Below are 20743 nucleotides of genomic sequence, written 5' to 3' on the forward strand. Positions count from 1 at the left end.
TGACCATCTTAAGAATTTAAAGCAGTTTGAGAGATTTTTATCCCACTATCACTTCTTGGTCAAACAGGTTTAACAAGTGTTTACCAGGGGCAAAAGTAGGATGAGTGATCTGTGATCTCTCTTCCAAATCCATTCTGGAAACTTATGATTTCCTTTCAACTTTTAAAATCCTCAGACATTGTGAATGTTTGTAAATTGTTTCTGAAGGCTGGAGTTTAGCTTTGGTTATTTGCAGGGCAGGAGTAGCCAATGTAGTGCCCTCCAGATGTTGTTGGAATCAGGCTCTCATCAGCCCTAGCCAGCATGGCCAATGGTCAGGGATGATGGGACCTCACCCTAAGGCCTTAGTTTTTACAAGTACCATTGTGCTTGTCCAGTGCTGTCTATAACTCATGGCAACCCCATATGATCAGATGAAGTTCAGTTCAGGAGTGCTTTCAGCATTGAATATCCAGGGAATCAAACTGCCTGCGTCTGCCTTGTCAGGAGATGGTACTACGGTAGTTACCAATACCAGTCAGTCCCATTTGTAGCAAATTTTTATTTTGCAAGATAAAATGGACAGACAAAATGTATAATAAATAGCACCAGCCCATCTACATAAAAATAAATGAACAGCTTAGTCAACTGTACATAATATTGTTTGGCATTTCCCCTTGAGAGTCTGATGGTAAAAAATACCCACAAATGTTTCTTTTAAAGCCCTAAGAATGCAGGCACTGTGGATTTTTTTGCAAACATCAGCAGAAATTAAGAATACATTAAAAGCAATAATTTGTTTATCGGCTTCAACAGTATAAGGGGAGTGTTTGTGTAAAAAAAAAAAGGATGGCTAATGTCACGGAGACATCTGTTACATCTCTTCTTTTGCTCTAAGACACCGCCTACGCTACAGATGGCAACATGTGGGGATAAAATTCAAATGAATGCAAGATTTTCTTCTACTTAACCAATAAGACCTCCTGGTGCTTTGTTTTTGGAGGCTGCTTTTCTTTGCACTGATTTCAGCAATGATGAATCAGCAGGAGGCACATAATGAATTGCTACATGCTGCTAAAACAGCCTCGAAGGGCACCTAGGTGAAAACTCCAATCTGTCAGTTTTTCAGCTCTGCCAGCAGGGGGAGTAAAAGGGCAAACTTCCAAGTTCAGGCTACCACCCACTTGCAAAAAAATATGCCAGTTGAAACAAAACATGTCACAAAAGGTAGCATAAAGGCTCAGCTCATTTTACTTAAAGAGGCTCAAATGTGCACACTTTATTCCAAATTCATATGCAACTTGCTATATCCACTGGACAGAGGCGAAGTTCATGATGAGTTAAGTGGGTGCCCTGAACCAATAATGGAATGACGTGCCATCATGCCAGAGCCTCAGACTTTATGACGTCACTGAGGAAGTGCATGGCATTTTGGTGCGTTTCTCCCCCTCACAAACAAACCAGCATGAACTTGGACCAACTAAGGTGCTATATGCACAAAACATGTTACTATATTGGCTGAATAAAAGATTTCCACTCCCTGGGCAATCCTGTAAACACTTGATTTGTGAGGAGTTGTTTTTGTACCAAACACTGTTGGCGCCCCATCTGCTCTTGCATTCCGGTGCTCCCCACCAAGCCATTTTAAGACTGAATGCTTTCTACTGCTTGCGGAAAAAAATGTGCTCACCTACCACTGCCTAAGGAAAAAAAAGCTTTAAGCCCCTCCCACCTTGCCTCCAAAGTTTCAAGACCTGGCCCTCTCAGTCCCACCCATCACCCAATAAACAATGCCAGTAGATTATTCCTGATCAGTTTGTAAGAACAAATATACCTTGCATATTTGCTGTCCACTCTTATCCACAGTGCTTCTGTAATGAACACCTTTACAAAGCATCTTTTAGTGGTCAGCACCGACATTCTGAGTAGATGGTCGGATACAGACTTCCCTTAATACCAAAGCAAAGCTATCAATGGCATCTTTCAATTAGGGCAAGGAATCCTGTTTCCTCTTCTTTAATTGTTACGTAATGAAAGCCAAATATATGCCATGAGAGTAACTTTGGTGTGCACCTGCATTTCAACATTTATATTCCTTACAGAAAATGATCACCCCCAAGGAGTCATTGTACAACTCTCACACACATGTACAGTAGTATCAGGGGTTCACCTGAGTTTGGGCAACAGGACATTCCCTAGCTAGAAGAGGGAACATCGCCCTGCACAGTGTTAAACCAATGGCTTGGCCTCTGGTCAGAGCTAATGATCTGAATCAGAGAGGTAAGAAGGCTGTGTCCAACGCCACACCAGCATGTCCTCTCCTGCCACCCTGTGCGACTCGGTCTGAATACGTGACTCATTTGAAGCAAGGAAGTCCACTGCTCGGTCCCAAACCCGCTTCATTTTTTTCCTGGGGATAAAAAAGGAGCACTGTAACCAAAGCTGAGCATTTGTGCAATGCAGGAAAATGGTGGTCTAATCTAATGCTTAGAGCACGATCAACCAAGGATCATTTCTGTAGCAGCCAACATTTGAAGCTACAAAAGCGAAAAAAGGCCCCTTTCCAACTTGTGTGTCATTGTAGATCTCTCTCTCTAAAAACTGGAACTCAAAAGACATCATCTGCAAAAGCGTCAGGGCCAAGCAGAAGGAAATATTCATTTGAGCTTTGAACAATCAACTTATAGAACTCATTGCTGCAGGTTATCATCGTGGTCCCGAATGTAGATGGCTTGAAAAGTTCAGGCACATCCATGAAGGACTGGTCCTATCAGGGGCTATCATCTATATTTGGAGGAAAATAGTTCTTAGGCATTCCAAATATTGGTGGCAAATATGAACGGATGCTTGCTTCCTCAGCCTGCTTCTCAGGGACAACTGGTTGGCCATTATTTTGGAAGAGTGACCCCCACATCTACATGGTAACTTAATCAGGACCATTAATAAAGTCAAAGAAAAACTCACCTGTCTTGTGGTGGGATGAGTGTGTCTCTGATGTGAAGGATGCCTACATATGGGTACCGTTCCAGATTCTGCTCCCATTCTTTGTAGTGACCTTGGACGGCAGCTGTTGAGAGAACAACACATGCAGTCAGGCAAATAAGCAAACTGATGAAACTGAGATGATTTTACAGTACTTATAATTTGACTAGCAGGTGAATGCTACCTATGATTTTCTGCACCATTTTATACATGTCCCGTTCCTCTTCTTCCCTTTTCCGCCAGTAATACTTTAGAAGAATCAGAATCCCCCAAAGGAAAGCTAAACCTGTGAGGAAGGAAGCACAGAGATGAAATCTTCTGAATACACATGAGCTAGCCTGAAATATTTCATTGCAATCCTTAAGATCAGTTATCAAAGGTGCTCTCTAATAATTCCCATCCATGCACCCAGCTATAGCCATTATGTAGAGACGTGTTTTTTGGAAGGTGCTACACAGCTATGAGACTTTCTTCTCTTGGAGACCCAATAAAGCCTGAACACCATTTGCAATCTTTGTAGATTAATAATAAAATAAAATCAGACTAGCTTTGCCAGTTCACAGGGTATCTCTATGCTTTAGCAAACACAGTTAAGTTACTGTTAGCTGAAGACTTCAGTGAAGGATTGAGCTACAAATATGGCAACATAACACTTTGTTTTCACCAACTTGGCAGATCATCACAGTGTTTCACTTTTTCAGCAAAGAAATTCAGAGCTATCCCAATTTATCCTGACAATTCATAGTGACTGGCCCAAGCAAGCTTTATGGCTGAGTGGGAATTTGAAACCTTGTCTCCCCCTCCCAAGTCTAAATCCAAACAACACCCACTATAACACACCAGCTGCGTAAAGGCTGACTGCTGGTATTTTCCTCGTAAAACCTGTTCCCATTTATATTATTCACATGCACATTCTTTGCGGGGTATTCCCCATGAAACAGGAGACATCCAATGAGGTCTGCCCACTTGCGCAACAAAAATCCTCTTGCACAGTGGGGGTTGCAGGTTTTGCTTCTTCTTCATGCAGCTCCCAAAATTTCCTTTTGGGGGGGGGGGTCAACCTTCTGGAGGTTTGAGGAGAAAGATGGCTGCAGGAGAAAAACAGGAAGCAGAAGCCCTGCTGCATGAATGTATGCCTAACCACACTACTTGGATCTCAACTAATGTGTGTGCATGATCTGTGCTTAGTCAGCAATGCATGACTAAGTAAAACTGCTACTGTTAAGGAAGTAGGGTATTAATAGTGCCTTGTGAGGAGGAGGGCAGAATTCATTGGGGTAAATGCCAGAGCACAACTGCATGAAGTTTTGGTGCACACAGGGAGACCGCCACGGGATGATTTTCATGAAATGGCAAACACCCACAGTGTGTGAGTCAGTCTCAAGACTGTTTCTTGCTGTTAGGCCCAAGGTTAAATATTCAGCAATTTCATCCATTATTCCCTCAACCTTCCAGAATCTCACACTGTACAAGACTGTCGGGAGATCTTGGCTGTCACAGATAAAAGTAGGGGGAAACTTACTCCAGAAGAATATAAATAGGTTAGTAATTGCTGTATTCAGTGCCCGGCGGAAACGGCAGCCTAAGCCCATCCGGGGACGGGTGGATTCGAGACAAACCACTTGGCCCACTGTAGTAACTGCTTCGGAACTCTCATCGCCTTGTAACCTGAAAGGATGAAGCAGAAAGATTCCTTGACTGAACAATGCAAAGAAACTGATGGTCCATATTTATCAGGATTATATCTTCTCCATCACACTCCTTAGTTTCTTGCTCTCAACCTTCTCAGAATATTCCAGGAGTGGCTCATTAGCAGCAGATTGAGAAGGATATGAGAGCAAACAAAGATAGCACACGAGCAAGGTAGTCATCTTCTATAGTATTTTTGTTTGTTCTGACAGCACCTCTTAGTACAGTATACAGGAGATTAAACTTTTAAACTGGATTCCCTCCTCCAGTGACTGCACAGAGATCAAGTGAAAGTGTGCATGCATGTTGGGTCTATTTTCCTTGGAACAAATTCCAGCAGTCAATTTTGTTGAATAAAATGTTAAGTTCACCTGAATTAAATGTTGGTGTATCTTTGGAAAAGGACAAGGGGAAAGCCTATAATTATATGCACACCAAATTTATTCTGTGCAAAATCTGCAATAAGGAAAAACCTCATCCTGCAAAATGAGAAAACACTGGAAATGACCACTAGGATAATTCCAGCTCCCCACAAAATGATAGTTTGGCAAACTGTGCCAGAGGGGCTTTACAGGAACTTGGCTTCCCATGGACCCAGCAGAGTAAACATGATAAGGGAGTCTCAATGCAAGAGACGATTATCTCAGGATATTTGGTAACTGGGCATGGAGTGCTTTCAAACCATGCAGTTGAGTAAATGGACTTGCATGACAGCAGAATGTGTGAATATAGAATTTAAGAGTCTGTACATGCTAGGCCTGGGCAATGTATCAATTTATCACCCAGGACCAGTATGAGAAGCAGACCGTGACGTCGGTTGCACTCAGAGGCGTATCACTGGTGAAACCGCCACCGCTCCCGAGTCCCTCTGCTAGCAGCATCCACTAGCAGCATCCACTAGCAGAGGGACTCAGGAGCGGTGGTGGTTTCCCCAATGATATATTACTGAGTGAAATTGCCATCCCACTTTGCCGACGGCCCCGATACAGCTTGTTCCTCCCTCTGCATCTTTAAACTGTTCGACTGAGGAGTGTGCAGCTGCCAGGCCCCAGCCCAGCCCTGGCTCACACAAGCCTGCAACAGCGTGGGGGTTCTGTGAAACTGCTCAGCTGAGGAGAGTGTGTTTGCCGTTCTCTGTAGCGAACAGTTAAAGGAGCCCCGATGCTCTGCCTGCGCAAGAGCACTGGGGCAATCTCAGCTGGGGGAGGGGACGTTCCCTCCCCCCAGCTGAGCTGCGCAAAGCAGCCCTGATGCTTCTGTTGCTTGTGTGAGAGCGGCAAGAGCACTGGGTCTGTCTCAGCTGGCAGGAGGACCTTCCATCCTCCCAGCTGAGTGCCGCAAACAAGCTGAATTGTCTCACCCTCTTGAGGTGAGAGCTGGGGCAGTTTCACCTGGTGTCTTGCACGCAGAGGACAATGCATCTTGTTTTTTCAACATTGCGGTATATTGCCAAACCACAGTGTTTGGCTGGTGATACACCGTGATGTCGAAAAGCTGATATTGCCCAGCCCTAGCAATGCTGGTAAAATGCCTGTGAAAACCTCTCTCAGAAACTGAAGGCAGATAAAGGAATTGCCGCAAAACAGAAAGATGGAAGAAGTACAGCAATTACCGCACTTTGAATTTAGTCTCTGCAGGCTCACTAACAAAAATCTGGGAGAGCCCTGCTGTAGAATTCCCAGTCTCCAGGCCTTTTCAATCAGCGTATACAAAAAAATCCAGATCACATTTTTGGCAGCCAACTGATGTTACACCAGCGTTGCAATTAATAGCTCATCATACAGATAGTCCAAATCAGTTGTCCAAGAAATACTGCTGAACAGTGCACATAAGCTCCTGACATACCGCATTACACCCAACTTTTTACCCACCCCCATGGATTATTTGGATCCCAAGTTTCTGAAAGATCTTAAAATGTGGAGCAGGGTTCCCAAGCACAGCTGTCTTATTTGGTTCTGCTCTTAACAGAACAGTGTCAAATAAGTTCACACAACATTTGTTGGAAAGCCTGCAGCAGGTCTTTAGTATGCTGTACATTCTTATTGAGTTTCATATTGAGCTGCCAGAACAGGATCCATTTGCTCAAGTGTTGATGAAACTCTTAATTATGGTGAATACAAAAGTGGGGAGTGTATTTTACGCTTCCAGGCTATGGCTTGTAACAGTGAAGAAAATCTTAATTAGAAAACACTGAATTCCATCCCACCAGCAATTCTAAGCATGTCCCTAAGGGAACAGTGTTTAGCAGTGTGGAGTCTTCCTATACAAAGAATGGAAAAATGGAACACATTTTCGAACATTAGGTTACAGCAGAGTTTTAGATAATGAGATTAGGGGAGGAGAGTATTTTGTTGTTGCTCACAGCCTCGGGCTTGTTGAATTATTCTACAGCAGTGAGAGAGTTAACAATGCCTCAAAATTATGCCTGAAATCTGATAAACACTACTGAACTGAGGCACTGGCACCTACCAACTTACATGAAAACACAGCAAGACTGTACTTTTGGGATCAGCTTCAAAACATTACCCAGAACTGTATTCCATACCAAAATAATTAAAATCTGGTACCAGGCATTCTATGCAAATTTGTGCACTAATCTCATGGGCTTCAAAAGGGACACATATACAGGCAAATTGTTTTACTCTTCTATCATTCTGCCTTGATAAAAGATTGAATCTGATACCATTTTAACAACAATGGCTTCCCCCAAAGAACTCGAGGAATTATAGTTACCAGTATTTATTTATTTATTTTCTTATTATTTTTACAGTATATCCTACCTTTCCTCCAAGGAACTCAATACAGGGATTCTCCCCCTACCCATTTCATCCTCACAACAACTCTGTGAGGCTGAGAAGCAGTGACCAGCCCAAGGTCACCAGCAAGTTTCACGGCCTATTGGTGATTTGAACCCTGGTATCCCAAGTCTGAGCCCAAAACTCTAACCCAGGGGTCCCCAGACTTACCGGCGTTTGGGCCGGTTCCCACCGCGCCAATCGCGTGTCGGGCCGGAGGGCGGGGGAGCGCGTGCCTGTGCGGGCCGGCGGGCGGGGGCGCGGCGCTTCCAGGGGCGGAAAAGCGCCAAAAATCCGTTGTGCGCATGCGCGTGGGCCTCCCCCGACCCGGAAGTGCACCAGAAATGACTTCTTCCGGGTCGGGAGAGGCCCATACGCATGCGCAGAAAGGATTTTCAGCGCTTTTTTCCCAACCCGGAAGAGCGCTGCCACGCTGCGCGCCGCGAGAGCGGGCGGCGGCGGGTGGCGGGGGTCGTCGCGGGCCGGATTGGCAGGCTAATTGGGCCGCATCCGGCCCCCGGGCCGTAGTCTGGGGACCCCTGCTCTAACCACTACATCACGCTTACAAGTGTGCCGGGACTTCTGTGAAAGGCTGAAAGGGCTAACTAATTTTAAACAATCTTTCCCAGTATCTTTGGTTAGACTGAAGCCACAGTGGCTGAACAGATTTAAAATCTATTGTGAAAACAGGGTCCTAACAGGTTAACCCTACCAAAAAACCTGAACTGAGACATGATTACAAGCTTCATGAGAAACAGTAAGTCATTTGAGGCCTATGGGAATTTCAACAGTAACTTTTGTAGACAGGACTACAAATGCAGAATCTCAAATAAAGAATTCTACACCACACAGAAATAACTATGATGAGTGGAGATTGAATAATCTTAGCACACTAGCTGGCTTGAATCTCTGGTAACTGCAAAGGAATGCATTTCAAATTGCTATTATCCATCCTTTCCTGCTCACCAAAATAATTGTGTTTTCAAATAGCACATCTGTATTAGAGTTTGAAAATATATTTATATGGGCTTCCTGCCGGCAGCAAGTGGCTCTTGATATCTCCCTCACAGTTCAAGAGAGTAATCTATAATATCGGGACGAGACAGGCAAGGAAGTCCTCATAAATATATAATAGGCACTCAGAGAGATGGCATGATTTTTCAAAGAGCTGAAATGATTTGCACAGGGTGATGTTTGCTCTCCAGACAGTCTGCAGCCACCATTTACAAATAAACAAACTCAGCTGCTGGGAAAAAAAGCTTATTCTGTTCTTCCAGAACCAACTGAAGACAGCAAGGATATTGCCCTTTATGCAAGTGAGCAAGTTAGCTACTCTGAAGATGTGACCAAGACTATCCAAATTTCGTATGTGTTATAGATACCTTAAAGAGCATAAAACTTCCCTTTAACATAACTACATTTGCTTCAAGCACAAGAGAACGGGAACAAATGCTCCGTGAATCTCCTGAATTTAAACCACATGAAAGCTAGGCCAGCATAACCAAGCTCATATTTCAACCACCTGCATAAACTACATGGTATTCAGTATCAATCTCTTAAAACAAAATAAAATTAATAAATCTCAGAGGACTGGAATCAGTTTTACAGTCCACCTGAAAGCCCAGAAAAGGCAGAGTGTACCCTTGTTCCGTAACTGAGAGATCACTGCATTCTGAACTGTTGGTATTTCAAGTAACACCCTGGTATTAGCAGGGAGAGCCTCAGGTTTCTCAGTTATGATGTACCAAAATATTGCTTACCCCATATGATCCAATGAGGTTCCAGATTGAGAAATGACAGCCAGTCTATGTACTGAGTTGTATCCAAAGCAGTGCTAAGCAAGTGTCCTGACAGCACCACTATTTCTGAGTGTGCAATGGGACTTCCCCTACCTTCCTCCTGTAGGGTAGGCTGTTATCATCTCCATATTACAGGTATGCATGTGAGAGCAACTGTCCTAAGGAGATGTAAGATTTGAACCAGGAAGCCCCCATCATTACACCACACTAGCTTCCACAAATAAGAAATAAATAAAGTTTAACAGCCAAGCATTACAAGTCAGGCCTGCACACACCATCAAGGCCACATTAAGGCAGTTGGAGGGCTGGTGCAGTTCACCAAACAGTCCCCCCTCTTCCTCCCAAAAGGAATGCATGAAATAAAGTACCAGAAAATATGTCAAGATATTTCTTAAATTTATTATTACTTTCATGGACTATCAAATAAATACTCTGAGCATGTGCAGTTTTACAGCTCTCAGCAAAAGACGAACATTTTGACAACCAACAAAATGAATACACATGCATTTTCATATTTTATACTCAAATCTCATTGGTTTTGCTCACTTCCTAACCTGGGTCAGTCAGTCAAACCTGTTTTGCATGCCTGTTGTGGAGATACAGGAGGAGGCATTAAATGCCTACAAAAGGGGACTTGGTGCTTTTATCATAGGTATCAACTTTTGGTTCCTTTAACCAGAGCGATGCACCTTTGTACTACAAAAGGGCCAGATTTTTCTGCCCACTCGCACTTAAATACACCTCCAAGGCTTCAACCAATACTAACCTGGCCAGATGGTTGGATGCTTTAGATGCACAATCCCACTTGTGTTCAGCTGTGATATTGTTCCCAGGCTAGAGTGCACAATAGATTTATTCCCAAGGAGTTATTTTAGACCTATAGCCAGTGTTAGAAACTGAGAGGTGAAAGCTAGGAGCTAAATGGCACCTTAAACCTAGGTTATGTCTAGGCACACCTTTTTTAGAACAAGAATACAAAGCTGAAAATGAATTAACTGCTGCTAAAATATTATGTTCATTTTTCACATGGTGAAAAATGGGGGTGGGGGATTGTGGAGAGCAGATTGATTTTCTTTCATTTTAAAAAGGAACAGAATGGAACGGAAAGAAACTATAAATCCCAAGGACAGAGGCAGGAAAGGAAAGCACACTAACGGGGAGAGGAGAACAGCAGCTCTTTAGAACTGCAGAGATTCCTGTAGTACGGTATGTTGTCCAAATAACTCGCTCATCACAGTTCTGACTCCATTCACAGAGTACAAACACTGAAAAGTGGGAGTAGCCAGGCTGGCTTATCTCACAGAAATTGCTTAGAAGGGTGTTTGCACATCTTGCTTTATAAGATGTAGGGACAGACACTGAGGAGGAGGAGGAGCGAAAGGAAGCTCAGTTCAAGCCCCCTTGCAGGCATTGGGCCCTGGTACAACTGCACCTTTATAAATCCAGCCTTTCATTTCTTTGAGAGTTATGCAGCTGCACAGCTAGCAACTATGACCTTCCAGTTGCCCGTCAACCCATGTTTTGGCAATGTCAGGCAGAAAGCAAAAGGAGGTGAATTACCAAACCTCTGGTGGACAACTTGGTGGGTATCAAATTCTGCAGATCAAATGCAAATATAAATAAAAACATCTTACAGTGCCAGGCTTAGAAGAACATTTGTAGTTAGCAGGTTCTAGGAGCCTGGGGGGTCTTCCTAGGGAAAGTCTTACACTGCTTGCTTTTCAAACAGTCACTTATGGTTCCCTGAGTCACATCTCTACTGAATCTCATGGGATAGTGAACAGATATGGAGATAAATTTAACACAGGTCATTCCAATGCACTTACCATATCCCCGAGTCTCTGTGATTGTCCAGTAACCGCTGCAAAGCATCCACAAACCTTTGTGCACTGTAGGCAGTCACATTCTGTAAGGAAGTGGGCCCCAAGATGTAAGTTCTGCATTCAGCTAGCAGTGAGACTTTTCTGTAAATACATTCTTTCCATATTGTTTAATTTATTATATTTATATTCCACCTGCTTTTCCAGGGAATTTGAGAAAATATACAGAGGAATTTGAGAAAATATACACAGGGTTCCTATTTACAGCACAATTACGGTAGTTTAGCAACCTTTTAAATGCATTAAAATGAGTGTTAGGATTCTATTCAGTTTTCTAAGTAGCTAAGACTATAATTTTATGATCATATTTGATGCAGGAACACACCCCATAAGTGTGCATAACTATAGTATACTAACAATCCTTTTCTATAGAGAGGTACAAAAAAGAAAAGAAAAGAGGAAAGCAATGTGTTTACTACTGCTTTGTAAGCAACCACTTTAAAATGCTGGAAGATTTTGGTTTCTCAAATGGAAAAAGAAATGGTAAGTCTCAGCAGTCATATTATTTAGGCTTTCCAACGCAACAACTCAAAAGAAAAAAATGCCAACCAAGTAACAGCCAAAATAATAATAATAAAATTACTGAAGGGAAAAAATAAAATAAAAGTTAGTTTTAATGCAATAAATAGCAGATACAAATATATACAGCAATAGAAAAATGTCATAGCCTTGCTTACCTCTATATAATCCTTTGCCACACTCACTGGAATGCATTTACTTTCTAGATTATCAGGGTTTCCACACTCAAAGTTGCCTGGTGGTGGTGGGAGAGACAGAAAGCGTTATTGACATGGAAATCATGAAACTTGCCAAATAGTAAAGAAGCACTGAGCTAAGTTCCTTTTTAAAGCACTTTTAATGCTAGCCAAAATGTTTTTACAGAATATAGACCTGGTTTAGTTTTATGACTTAATAACATTTGTACTGCTGTATACATGCTAGCATAAGGCAATCAAACCTCACATTTATTCCATGAGAGCAGCCCATACCTTTGAAGAAATGCATGTATGTGTCCCGCCTTTGTGTAACTGTACCTTGCCTAATACTTTGGGGTAATGGGATACTAAATTATACAAAGATTTATAACATGTCTGAGGCCACCCCCAGATGCCCCTTAAAAATGCTTTCATGATGATTCATGTTCAGGATGGGATCAGGGATGTTACACGTTGACCGGCTTCCAATGCTGAAAAGGTTTTAGAGCGGGGCTGCCACTTAGCTGCTGGTTAGGTTATGTTCTGTGGTTCACCTGATGCCTTCATTACAAATCTTTAGGTGCCAGGCGAAAACATTTCTCTATAACCAGGCCTTTGGTTGATTAACATTCTATGGCCTTTAAATTTGCTTGTGGGAGGAGGACTAATGCTTTGTTCTTGTTTTTATTATGTATTTTGTTTTCTCATTTTGTTGTTGCCATTTTGTTGTGACTGCCCTGTGATCTTTGGAAGAAGGGTGGCATACTACTACTATGACTTTCACAATAAACACAAGAGGGGCGTGAGACGGGATTGCTGCCTATCATAATGGACACACTCTCTAAGATACAGCCTGACACTTAAGCAGTTGTCCAGTGACAGGTTTTTTTTTTTAAAAAAACTGGTTTCTCATTTGCAAGGCCATGAAGCCATCAAGAACGCTTTGATATATCTACCACATGCTGATGACACAACCCAATTTTAAAGTTAAATGTCAAAATCTGAACTGAAAAGAAGCCAAATTCTTCAACAGTGCAAGCAGTTTATGCACTGCCCCCCACTGTGGTTATAAAGAACATAACCAGTCATGATTTTTTGTTCAAAAGACTTTTAAGTATCCTTCCCTGCAGAGTGGCCACAAGGTAAGAAAATGTGATGTACAAAGAACAAACAAATTAATTTCAACAAAGCTTAAGAACCACTGAAATTCAGGAAACAAGCCTACTATATGAAACAGTGGCCTAAAACCCCTACCATCCACTGCCCACAAAGTAGTTTTGGCCAGCTATTAAAACGTCTGCTGTGTTGACAGCTGAAAAAAAAATATGTTCAAGATACAAACAAACTATACTGAGAACGACGCAAGAAGTTATTTAACAGTGCAATCCTTTGCATTTCGATTTGAAAGTCCCACTGTGTCCAATGTGTGCAGAGGATTACAGCCTACCGCATCTAGGACCCTGTTGCCGTTAAAGAAATGCTGCCTAGAAAAAGGTAAAGGACCCCTGACAGTTAAGTCCAGTCGCGAACGACTCTGGGGCTGTGGCGCTCATCTCGCTTTACAGGCCGAGGGAGCCAACGTTTGTCCGCAGAGTTTTTCCGGGTCATGTGGCCAGCATGACTAAGCCGCTTCTGGCGAAAGCAGAGCAGTGCACGGAAACACCGTTTACCTTCCCGCCAGAGCGGTACCTATTTATCTACTTGCACTTTGACGTGCTTTCCTAGGATGGCAGGAGCTGGGACCGAGCAATGGGAGCTCACCCTAGTGACCTCCAAAGTTTTTCCAGACACAGTTCAGTTCTGCAATGCAGAATGGGACACACAGAGAGAAATGTAATGCTTAATGATATAAAATGGGCCAGCCTGGTGGAAAGGGGGCATATACATTGCTGTGATCAGGGAACTCATTCATGGAAACATTCCATATAGTATCCAGGATGAGATGGGTGAAGGATGAACACACAACCATGGCTTTCACAGGGAAAAGCATATCAATATCCTTTGGGATATTTTGATTAGTCATCTGCTAAATTAAGGTTACCAGATTTTTTTCAATGAATCCAGGGACACTTCATTGAAATGAGTCGGAATGATAGGATTTTGTCAGGGGACTGATTTGTAAATCTGGGGACTGTTCACAGGAAACGGGGACTCCTGGTAACCTTAAGCTGTGTATCTGTGAAAGCTAGAGGAAGGTCTTGAACTTAACTTGTGAACTGCATCTCTATTTTGGACATGGACTGGGGGTCACATCAGGAAAGCACATCTGAGAACTGAAATGCTTGACATGTATTCAACATAGCACAAAGGCTAAGGTTATGTTAGGATAAGGACTTTCCTTGTCCCCCTCTCTTCTCATCAAATCTGTACTGTGCTTTTCCCCAACCTCCCGGAGCTGATATAGGAATGGCACAGCATATGTGCAGGGGGAGGAAAGGAGGGAATTCCCATTGCGCTAATGGGAATCCTTGTATGGGCTCACAATGGATTAGTTGAATATGACCCTAAAGTAATTGAATATGACCCTAAATCTCATTTTATCTATGTGAAAACATCAGTGCCATATTAGGGGGTGATTGTTTTAATAATAATGCAGCTCAGATTTAGAAAGGCTGTTTTTCCTACATTCCTCTGCAGGCTTTGAAGGGAAACAAAACAGTCCTCACTCTTTTAAATTCAAATTAAGGTTGAAAAAACCTAGCTAGTATACACCTATTTTCTTTGAACAAATGACTGGAAAAAAGATAAATAAGAACTTACCAGCTTGAATTGCAAGATAATTGTATAGTTCATACAGAATGGTCATTACCATTTCTTCATGCTTTTCCTGACAGTACTGAAAAATTAAGAGAGAAAATTATTCATCAGATCTTTAATTCAACCAACTACAAAAATTACAACTAACTATCAAATAGAACATTTCTCATGCGCTCTAATTTAGCTACTGAAAACTAAGGATGGACTCATAAGACCTCGTTTCTTGCCAGGAGTTTAATTCTCTCTTTCTGCAAATGTCATTGCTAAAGTATATCATTTTGTATGATGATGGTGAGAATGAGTGGACTCAATATATATCAGTTCCCTTCATTGCAGTTACTATCAGAATAAAACCCATCACATCCTGTGGATTATGTGCACTGTAAAACATTGGATTTTGGGGTTGGGTGTGTGTGCAAAAACTATACAGTCCTCAGATCTCAAATTCTTATATTCTAAATACCGGTAAGTTTGATGATAAATAATCTTAAATCTACGTATGTACAAAAAAACCAAGGGCTTTCATTTTAATTATATGCACTATATAACAAGGTTTGTCTTATTCATCTACATGTTATAGAAAAAGTCACAACTACAAGCACACATCAGGAGAGATTAAAGACGGTTAGCTCTATTAAGCTTGTTATTTAAAAGTAGCTTTACAGATGAAATCCTTGTCACAAATCAGTCTCACTTTTGTTACAACTGACTAACGAATATTTCTCTAAAATAAGAAGGATTTAGATTTGCAGCAGCTTAGATTTACATGGTCTGAATTAGTAATCTATAACAAGCTGTCTGTTAATTGCACATCAATAAATCATTAGATTTCTCTTGGAAAATAGCAGAGGTTTTCTTCTGTAGCAACACAGATACTAAGTGACCTATGGCCAGTGCTTTTTTCTAAAAAAAATGTTTAGGGATACTCTCATTTTCCTACTCATATTGAAATACTGCCCCTCAATGAGGCCAAACTTATACAGTGGTGCCTCGCTTAACAAATGCCCTGCTTAACGAAATTTCCGCTTAACGAAAGGATTTTTCGAGCAGAGGTTGCCTCGCTAGACGAATTCGTTTTATGAAAAATTTGTCTAGCGAATCGCAGTTTCCCATAGGAATGCATTGAAATTCAATTAATGCGTTCCTATGGGCAATTTTTTTAAAAAAAAATATATTAAAAAAAATTCAATGCATTCCTATGGGATTCGCTAGATGAATTTTTCGTTATAAGAAAAGACCCGTGGAACAAATTAAATTCATCTAGCGAGGCACCACTGTATTCACAAAATGTTTAGGGGTATGCAGACCCCAGCGTCCCCCCAGAAAAAGCACTGCCTGTGGCCCTCCAGATATTGTGGAACAAACTCCCCATCATCTCTAGCCTTTAGCCAAACTGCCTGGGGCTGATAGGGGTCACAGGTAAGCTGTACATTGTACTTATTAATGAAATTTAACATTGGAGATGGTAATAAGATTCACACTTACACCTTCTTTAGTTCTTTCACAATCCATGGGCAATAGCTTAACTGTGAATGAGAAAAAATAAGGATTTATTTTTTAAAAAACAATTAGTCTTGTAGCATCTTCAAAACTAACAGTTCATTGTGGCATAAACTTTTGCGGATTAAAGCCCACTTTGTTTTGTTACAGAAGATGGACATGGCTACTTTTCTGGAATTTATTCTCTAAGCATGCTATTTTGTTAAACCTGCAATACAAACCTAATACAGTAATGTTCCTTGGAAATGCCCCATTTTGTTCAATTGGACTTACTGGGAAGTTAAGCATCCATAGATTTCCCATCAAAAGGAAATGATTTACATAACATAGTATCAGACAAGAGAAATAAATAACTATTCTGCATTCATGTCAAAATAAGCACATTTGTTTACTTTGCAGAGTATCTGGGGGTTTGATTCTGAATGTAACTATAGAGAGAAAATGTGGTTTAGTTTCTTGAACACTTATGGATTAAAACATAGTGCAGACAAATCTTGACTGAGACAGTATTTTGCTATCATACTGTAGGAAGTTACTGTTATGCTGGTGAAAGCATGCTAAACTGATTTCTGGCATGAGTAAGAACATCCCACTACTTCATCATAAATCTGTAACCTAAGGGTAACAGCTGATATATACCGTCATATAAAAGTTCACCAGTTTTTAAAATCGGAGTGGGTGGGAAGAATCTTTTACACATTTTCCCACAATACTTTGCAAGAACAAAGTGACCAGAAAAACTGTCCAGTTGATCATGAATTTGTAGTCACTGAAGTAACTGTTATGACTTTTGGAGTGGTAGTCTAAGAGAGTGAAGGAAACATCCTATTAGTAACAACCATGTCCATCTCCTACTTGTCATTCTAAAGTCATACAAGAGAATTGTTATTTCAGTCTATCCTTTTCAAAAGGTAGAATTCATCTGCTTAATCTCTTTGGTGTCTGTAACTATTAAACATTTCAAGATCAGTAGTTGCTAGGCAGCCAATCTGAAAGACATCATAAAGCTTTCTTTTGACAACATATTCTTAGAACCTGGGCCAGGACAAACTTCCTATAATGGTTACTTGAAAAGATTAATCATCTTTAGGCTATTATAACTTTCAAGCACACTGCAACTGCATTCTTTCCCTCAAAGGATTCTGGGTGCTGTAGTTCACCCATCATTGAGTTACAATTCCTAGCAACCCTTAATAAACTACAGCGCCTAGCATTGAGGGGGAAAATGTGTTTTGAATGTGCTTTAAAGACATAGTGAGCATGCAGCCTCAGTCATTTTTGTACATTGATTATGAGCTTTTGAAGGAACGGGTGCTAACTTTCGCCACAAAAACATTCTACGAGTTGTGTTTCCGTAAGCAACAAGCCGAAAAGAAAAGGAACTGGAACAACAAAACTCTAAATGAGGCTATCAGCAAGAGGAAGAAGAGATGGAAGCAGGGTTGAAGGGGAAAAACAGCATTACACCCCGCACGTACAATTCTCAGGTCCTTCCAGTCGGGGAGGTCCCATCATCTTCACCCAAAGGATGCCCAGGAAAATTACCAGCAGCCCTATGGTTGCCAGCCACAGGAACCAGGAGAGATAAAATTCTAGGCCTCTGCCTTTCCTCCTTATGCCCTGCGCTTGGGGTTTCAAGCCTACATGCTGGCGCGTCCCATCCCAACGTGTCTCCCTACCCAACTCTCTTGCCCCCCATGGTGTTGTTTTCAAACTCCTGGGCGCTAGCCCAACCTCCTTCTGCGCTCTCCATGGGGACCTGTAGGTCAGCCCCTCTTCGCTCCTTTGGGTCAGCGACCCCAAATAGGAGCTTGGGGTGACTCCCCTTTCTGTCTCTAGGTGGGCCCTGTTACTGAAGGCGCTTGGGGCGATCCCCCTTTCGGCCTCGAGGTGGGCCCTGTTACTGAAGCCTGCAGCACTGCCCCCCACCACGGGGAGCTTCCAGGAAAGGCTGGGGCTCACGCTCTGCTCGCTCTCCCACCACTTGCTGGGACTTGACCCTATGCCACCTCCTGGGGATGCTGCTCCCCACGAAGGGCTGGGGGTGAACCTGGGCGCCGCCGCATCCTTTTGGTAAGGGGCCTCGAAGCCATCTCCCGCCTCCAGCCGGGCTCTCCTCGAAGTCAACCCGCTACTGCCCTCCCAGCGGCTGCTCGGCGTCGCTCCCTCCCGAGCCGTCAAATGGGGCCTCCGGGGGGCGGCGAGCCCGCTCTCTGCCCGCCAGTCATTGCCCTGAGGCAGCAGCCCTCGACTCCCGCTCGCCGCCTCCCGACGAGGCGGCTCGTAGTCGTTCCCTTCTTCCTCCTCTTCCTCCCCCTCCTCCTCTTCCTCATCGCTCTCCTCCCTCCTAACCGGGACGCGGGGCCCCCGGGGAGCCGCCTTGGGCCCGGCCGCGGCCTTGGGGCTCGCGGGGCCTGTCGGGCCCTGAGGGTGTGTCTGGCCGGCGCTGCCGCGGCTCCTCAGCCCAGCAGCCACCTCGGCCCTCAGCCGGGTGAGTTTCTTAGCGTAGAGCTTGCGGGTGGAATCGGTAATGGGCCCCGGCTGGTAGCCGAGGCCCAGCAGCTCCGCCCGCAGCTTTGCGTCCGACAGACCCGCTGCGGCCATAGCCAGAGAGGAGCGGAGGAGCGCGAGCCGGAAGTGATACCTTCTCCGGCGAGGAAGGGCTTACCGCCATCTTGGTAGGGGAAAGCAGGCGTCTCTCTTCCAGTTGCCATCATGTGGAGGTCAGGGCCGCCGCCGACGTGGCCGCCATATTGAGAGGGTCACTTGTGGGCGCTTCGAGGCTGCAATGCTTTTTGTACGCTTGCCTCTAGGAGAAAGTGCCTTTGAGCTCGCGGGGCTTGCTTCCGAGTAGACGCCTATACTAGGATTGTACTGCAAGCCGGCCAGGCCCTTGTAGCGAGATAAATAAAAAAGAAAGCAGAAAGCACGTATACTTGGTAACCAGTGGCAGAGTACGCTGCGGACTCCCCCCCCCCCATCTCTGTTGCACCTTAAATATTGTTATTGTTTAAAGTCCTCCCATCTTTATTTTCGAAATGTGGAAAGATGATTATTTATTTTAGTACAGCCTGACTTCTGTCTGGACTCTTGCCTTTCTTTCTTTCTTTCTTTCTTTCTTTCTTTCTTTCTTTCTTTCTTTCTTTCTTTCTTTCTTAAATATGACTTAGGGATGCATTTCGGTGAAACTGAACGCAGCGGGGCTTACTTTCATGTAAACGCGTATCGGATTGTGGCGCAAGATTGCTTTTACTACTGGTTTTTCGCGTCGTGGGAAAAGGCTCGCAGGCGGCGCAATGCACTCAATGGGCCACTGGGGCAATGATATTAATGAAGAGCCGATGCGAACTATCCCGTTTCTTTGTTCATTCCTGTGCCTCGGCGATCTCATCCCTCGTTCGTTAGGACATGTTTTAGCGGCATAGCTGCCAAGTTTTCCCTTTTCTCACGAGGAAGCCTATTCAGCATAAGGGAATTTCCCTTAAAAAAGGGATAACTTGGCAGCTATGTTTAGCGGGGTTGCAGCAAACATGGATACAAATAAAACTAAAATGACCCTTTATGTTGCGTTTCATTCCACCAGCTGGAAATTGGGTAGCCCTTAGCGGGTAGAACTGCTCACCTTGGTCTAAAACTTTATCTAAAGAAATTGTAAAACAATGTTACTGGGTCCCTTTGCTTCCAAAGGAGAAAATTACTTTCTGGGCACATTTTTCCTATTTACATGATGGGCTATAATAAATTTAACATTGGCTATTATGTACTTGATGTCAAATACTGGTATGATATAGTACTAAGTATTCAGCCGACATCCAGGGCTGTATTAGAGTAGATTCTTAAAGGTACGATTAAGGCTGGTACCCTAACTGCACTTATCTGCGAGTAAGCACCATTGCATTCAGTAGGGCTTAATTCTGAGTAGGCATGTCTAGGAGTGTGCTATTACCGGTAGTTAAGATCCAACCCTTAGTCTCCAAAGCTGCAGTAGAATTTTTTTGATAAGGCTTTAGGGAGCAGGATTCCTTTCAGCACTAATGTAAGGGGCATTTGTCAAGGGGAACACAGATATGCCACTTCTGTTGTCAGTTTACAAATCTCTTGACCCCCTTCATGTAGAATTCTGAACCAATGTCACTTTGCTCCCCTTTTCAATTTACTGCACCTGATAATCTAACACAGAAGTTTACAGGAGCAGGAATAGGACTGAATTAAGGGGGGGAAAGAGACTTGGTGCTCATAATTAAATAAGAAAAAAGGCGTGATTTGAAAATTAAATTTAGCACATCAGAGATGTAGAGTAATTGCTTTTCCCGCTGCTCTGTATAAAAAATAAATGAAAACAGCTGAAATATTGCTGCTTAATATTTGAATTTAATTAAAGATAATGCAGAAATAGTGACTAATGTTCCTCATAACAGCAACAATATAAGGATCTTTACACGTACCTTGGGCACTCATTGAGCTCTTCATGTCCTATTTTTTGGGGGGGGCGGGGCGGGTGTCTTTGAGTACTGATATCCACTTTCAGAGTTCTGAAAAGAAGAGGCAGACTTTCTGACAGAAGTAATGCGAGGGAAAGATTGAGCTACTCTTTCCTCTTTCACCACGCCAAACTTTTCATTTTATGATTTGGTTGGGCTAGGATGTTGAACAACTGTCCCAAGCCA

At 43.0% G+C, this 20743-nt stretch overlaps 1 protein-coding gene across 1 annotated transcript; it reads right to left on the reverse strand.

Annotated features, from left to right (window-relative positions):
* Positions 1-521: 521 nt before the first annotated feature.
* Positions 522-18695, reverse strand: LEMD2 (LEM domain nuclear envelope protein 2). The gene is made up of 9 exons (XM_035121706.2): positions 17555-18695; positions 16062-16102; positions 14580-14655; positions 11802-11878; positions 11071-11150; positions 4484-4629; positions 3146-3247; positions 2944-3046; positions 522-2389 (listed from the first exon to the last, which is right to left on the reverse strand). Exons 1-9 carry the CDS (start codon positions 18678-18680, stop codon positions 2239-2241), a joined length of 1902 nt encoding a protein of 633 aa, XP_034977597.2. The 5' UTR covers positions 18681-18695; the 3' UTR covers positions 522-2238.
* Positions 18696-20743: the final 2048 nt, after the last annotated feature.

The sequence above is a fragment of the Zootoca vivipara genome, chromosome 7 (genome assembly GCF_963506605.1).
Source record: "Zootoca vivipara chromosome 7, rZooViv1.1, whole genome shotgun sequence".
In the NCBI taxonomy this organism is placed as follows: Eukaryota; Metazoa; Chordata; class Lepidosauria; order Squamata; family Lacertidae; genus Zootoca; species Zootoca vivipara.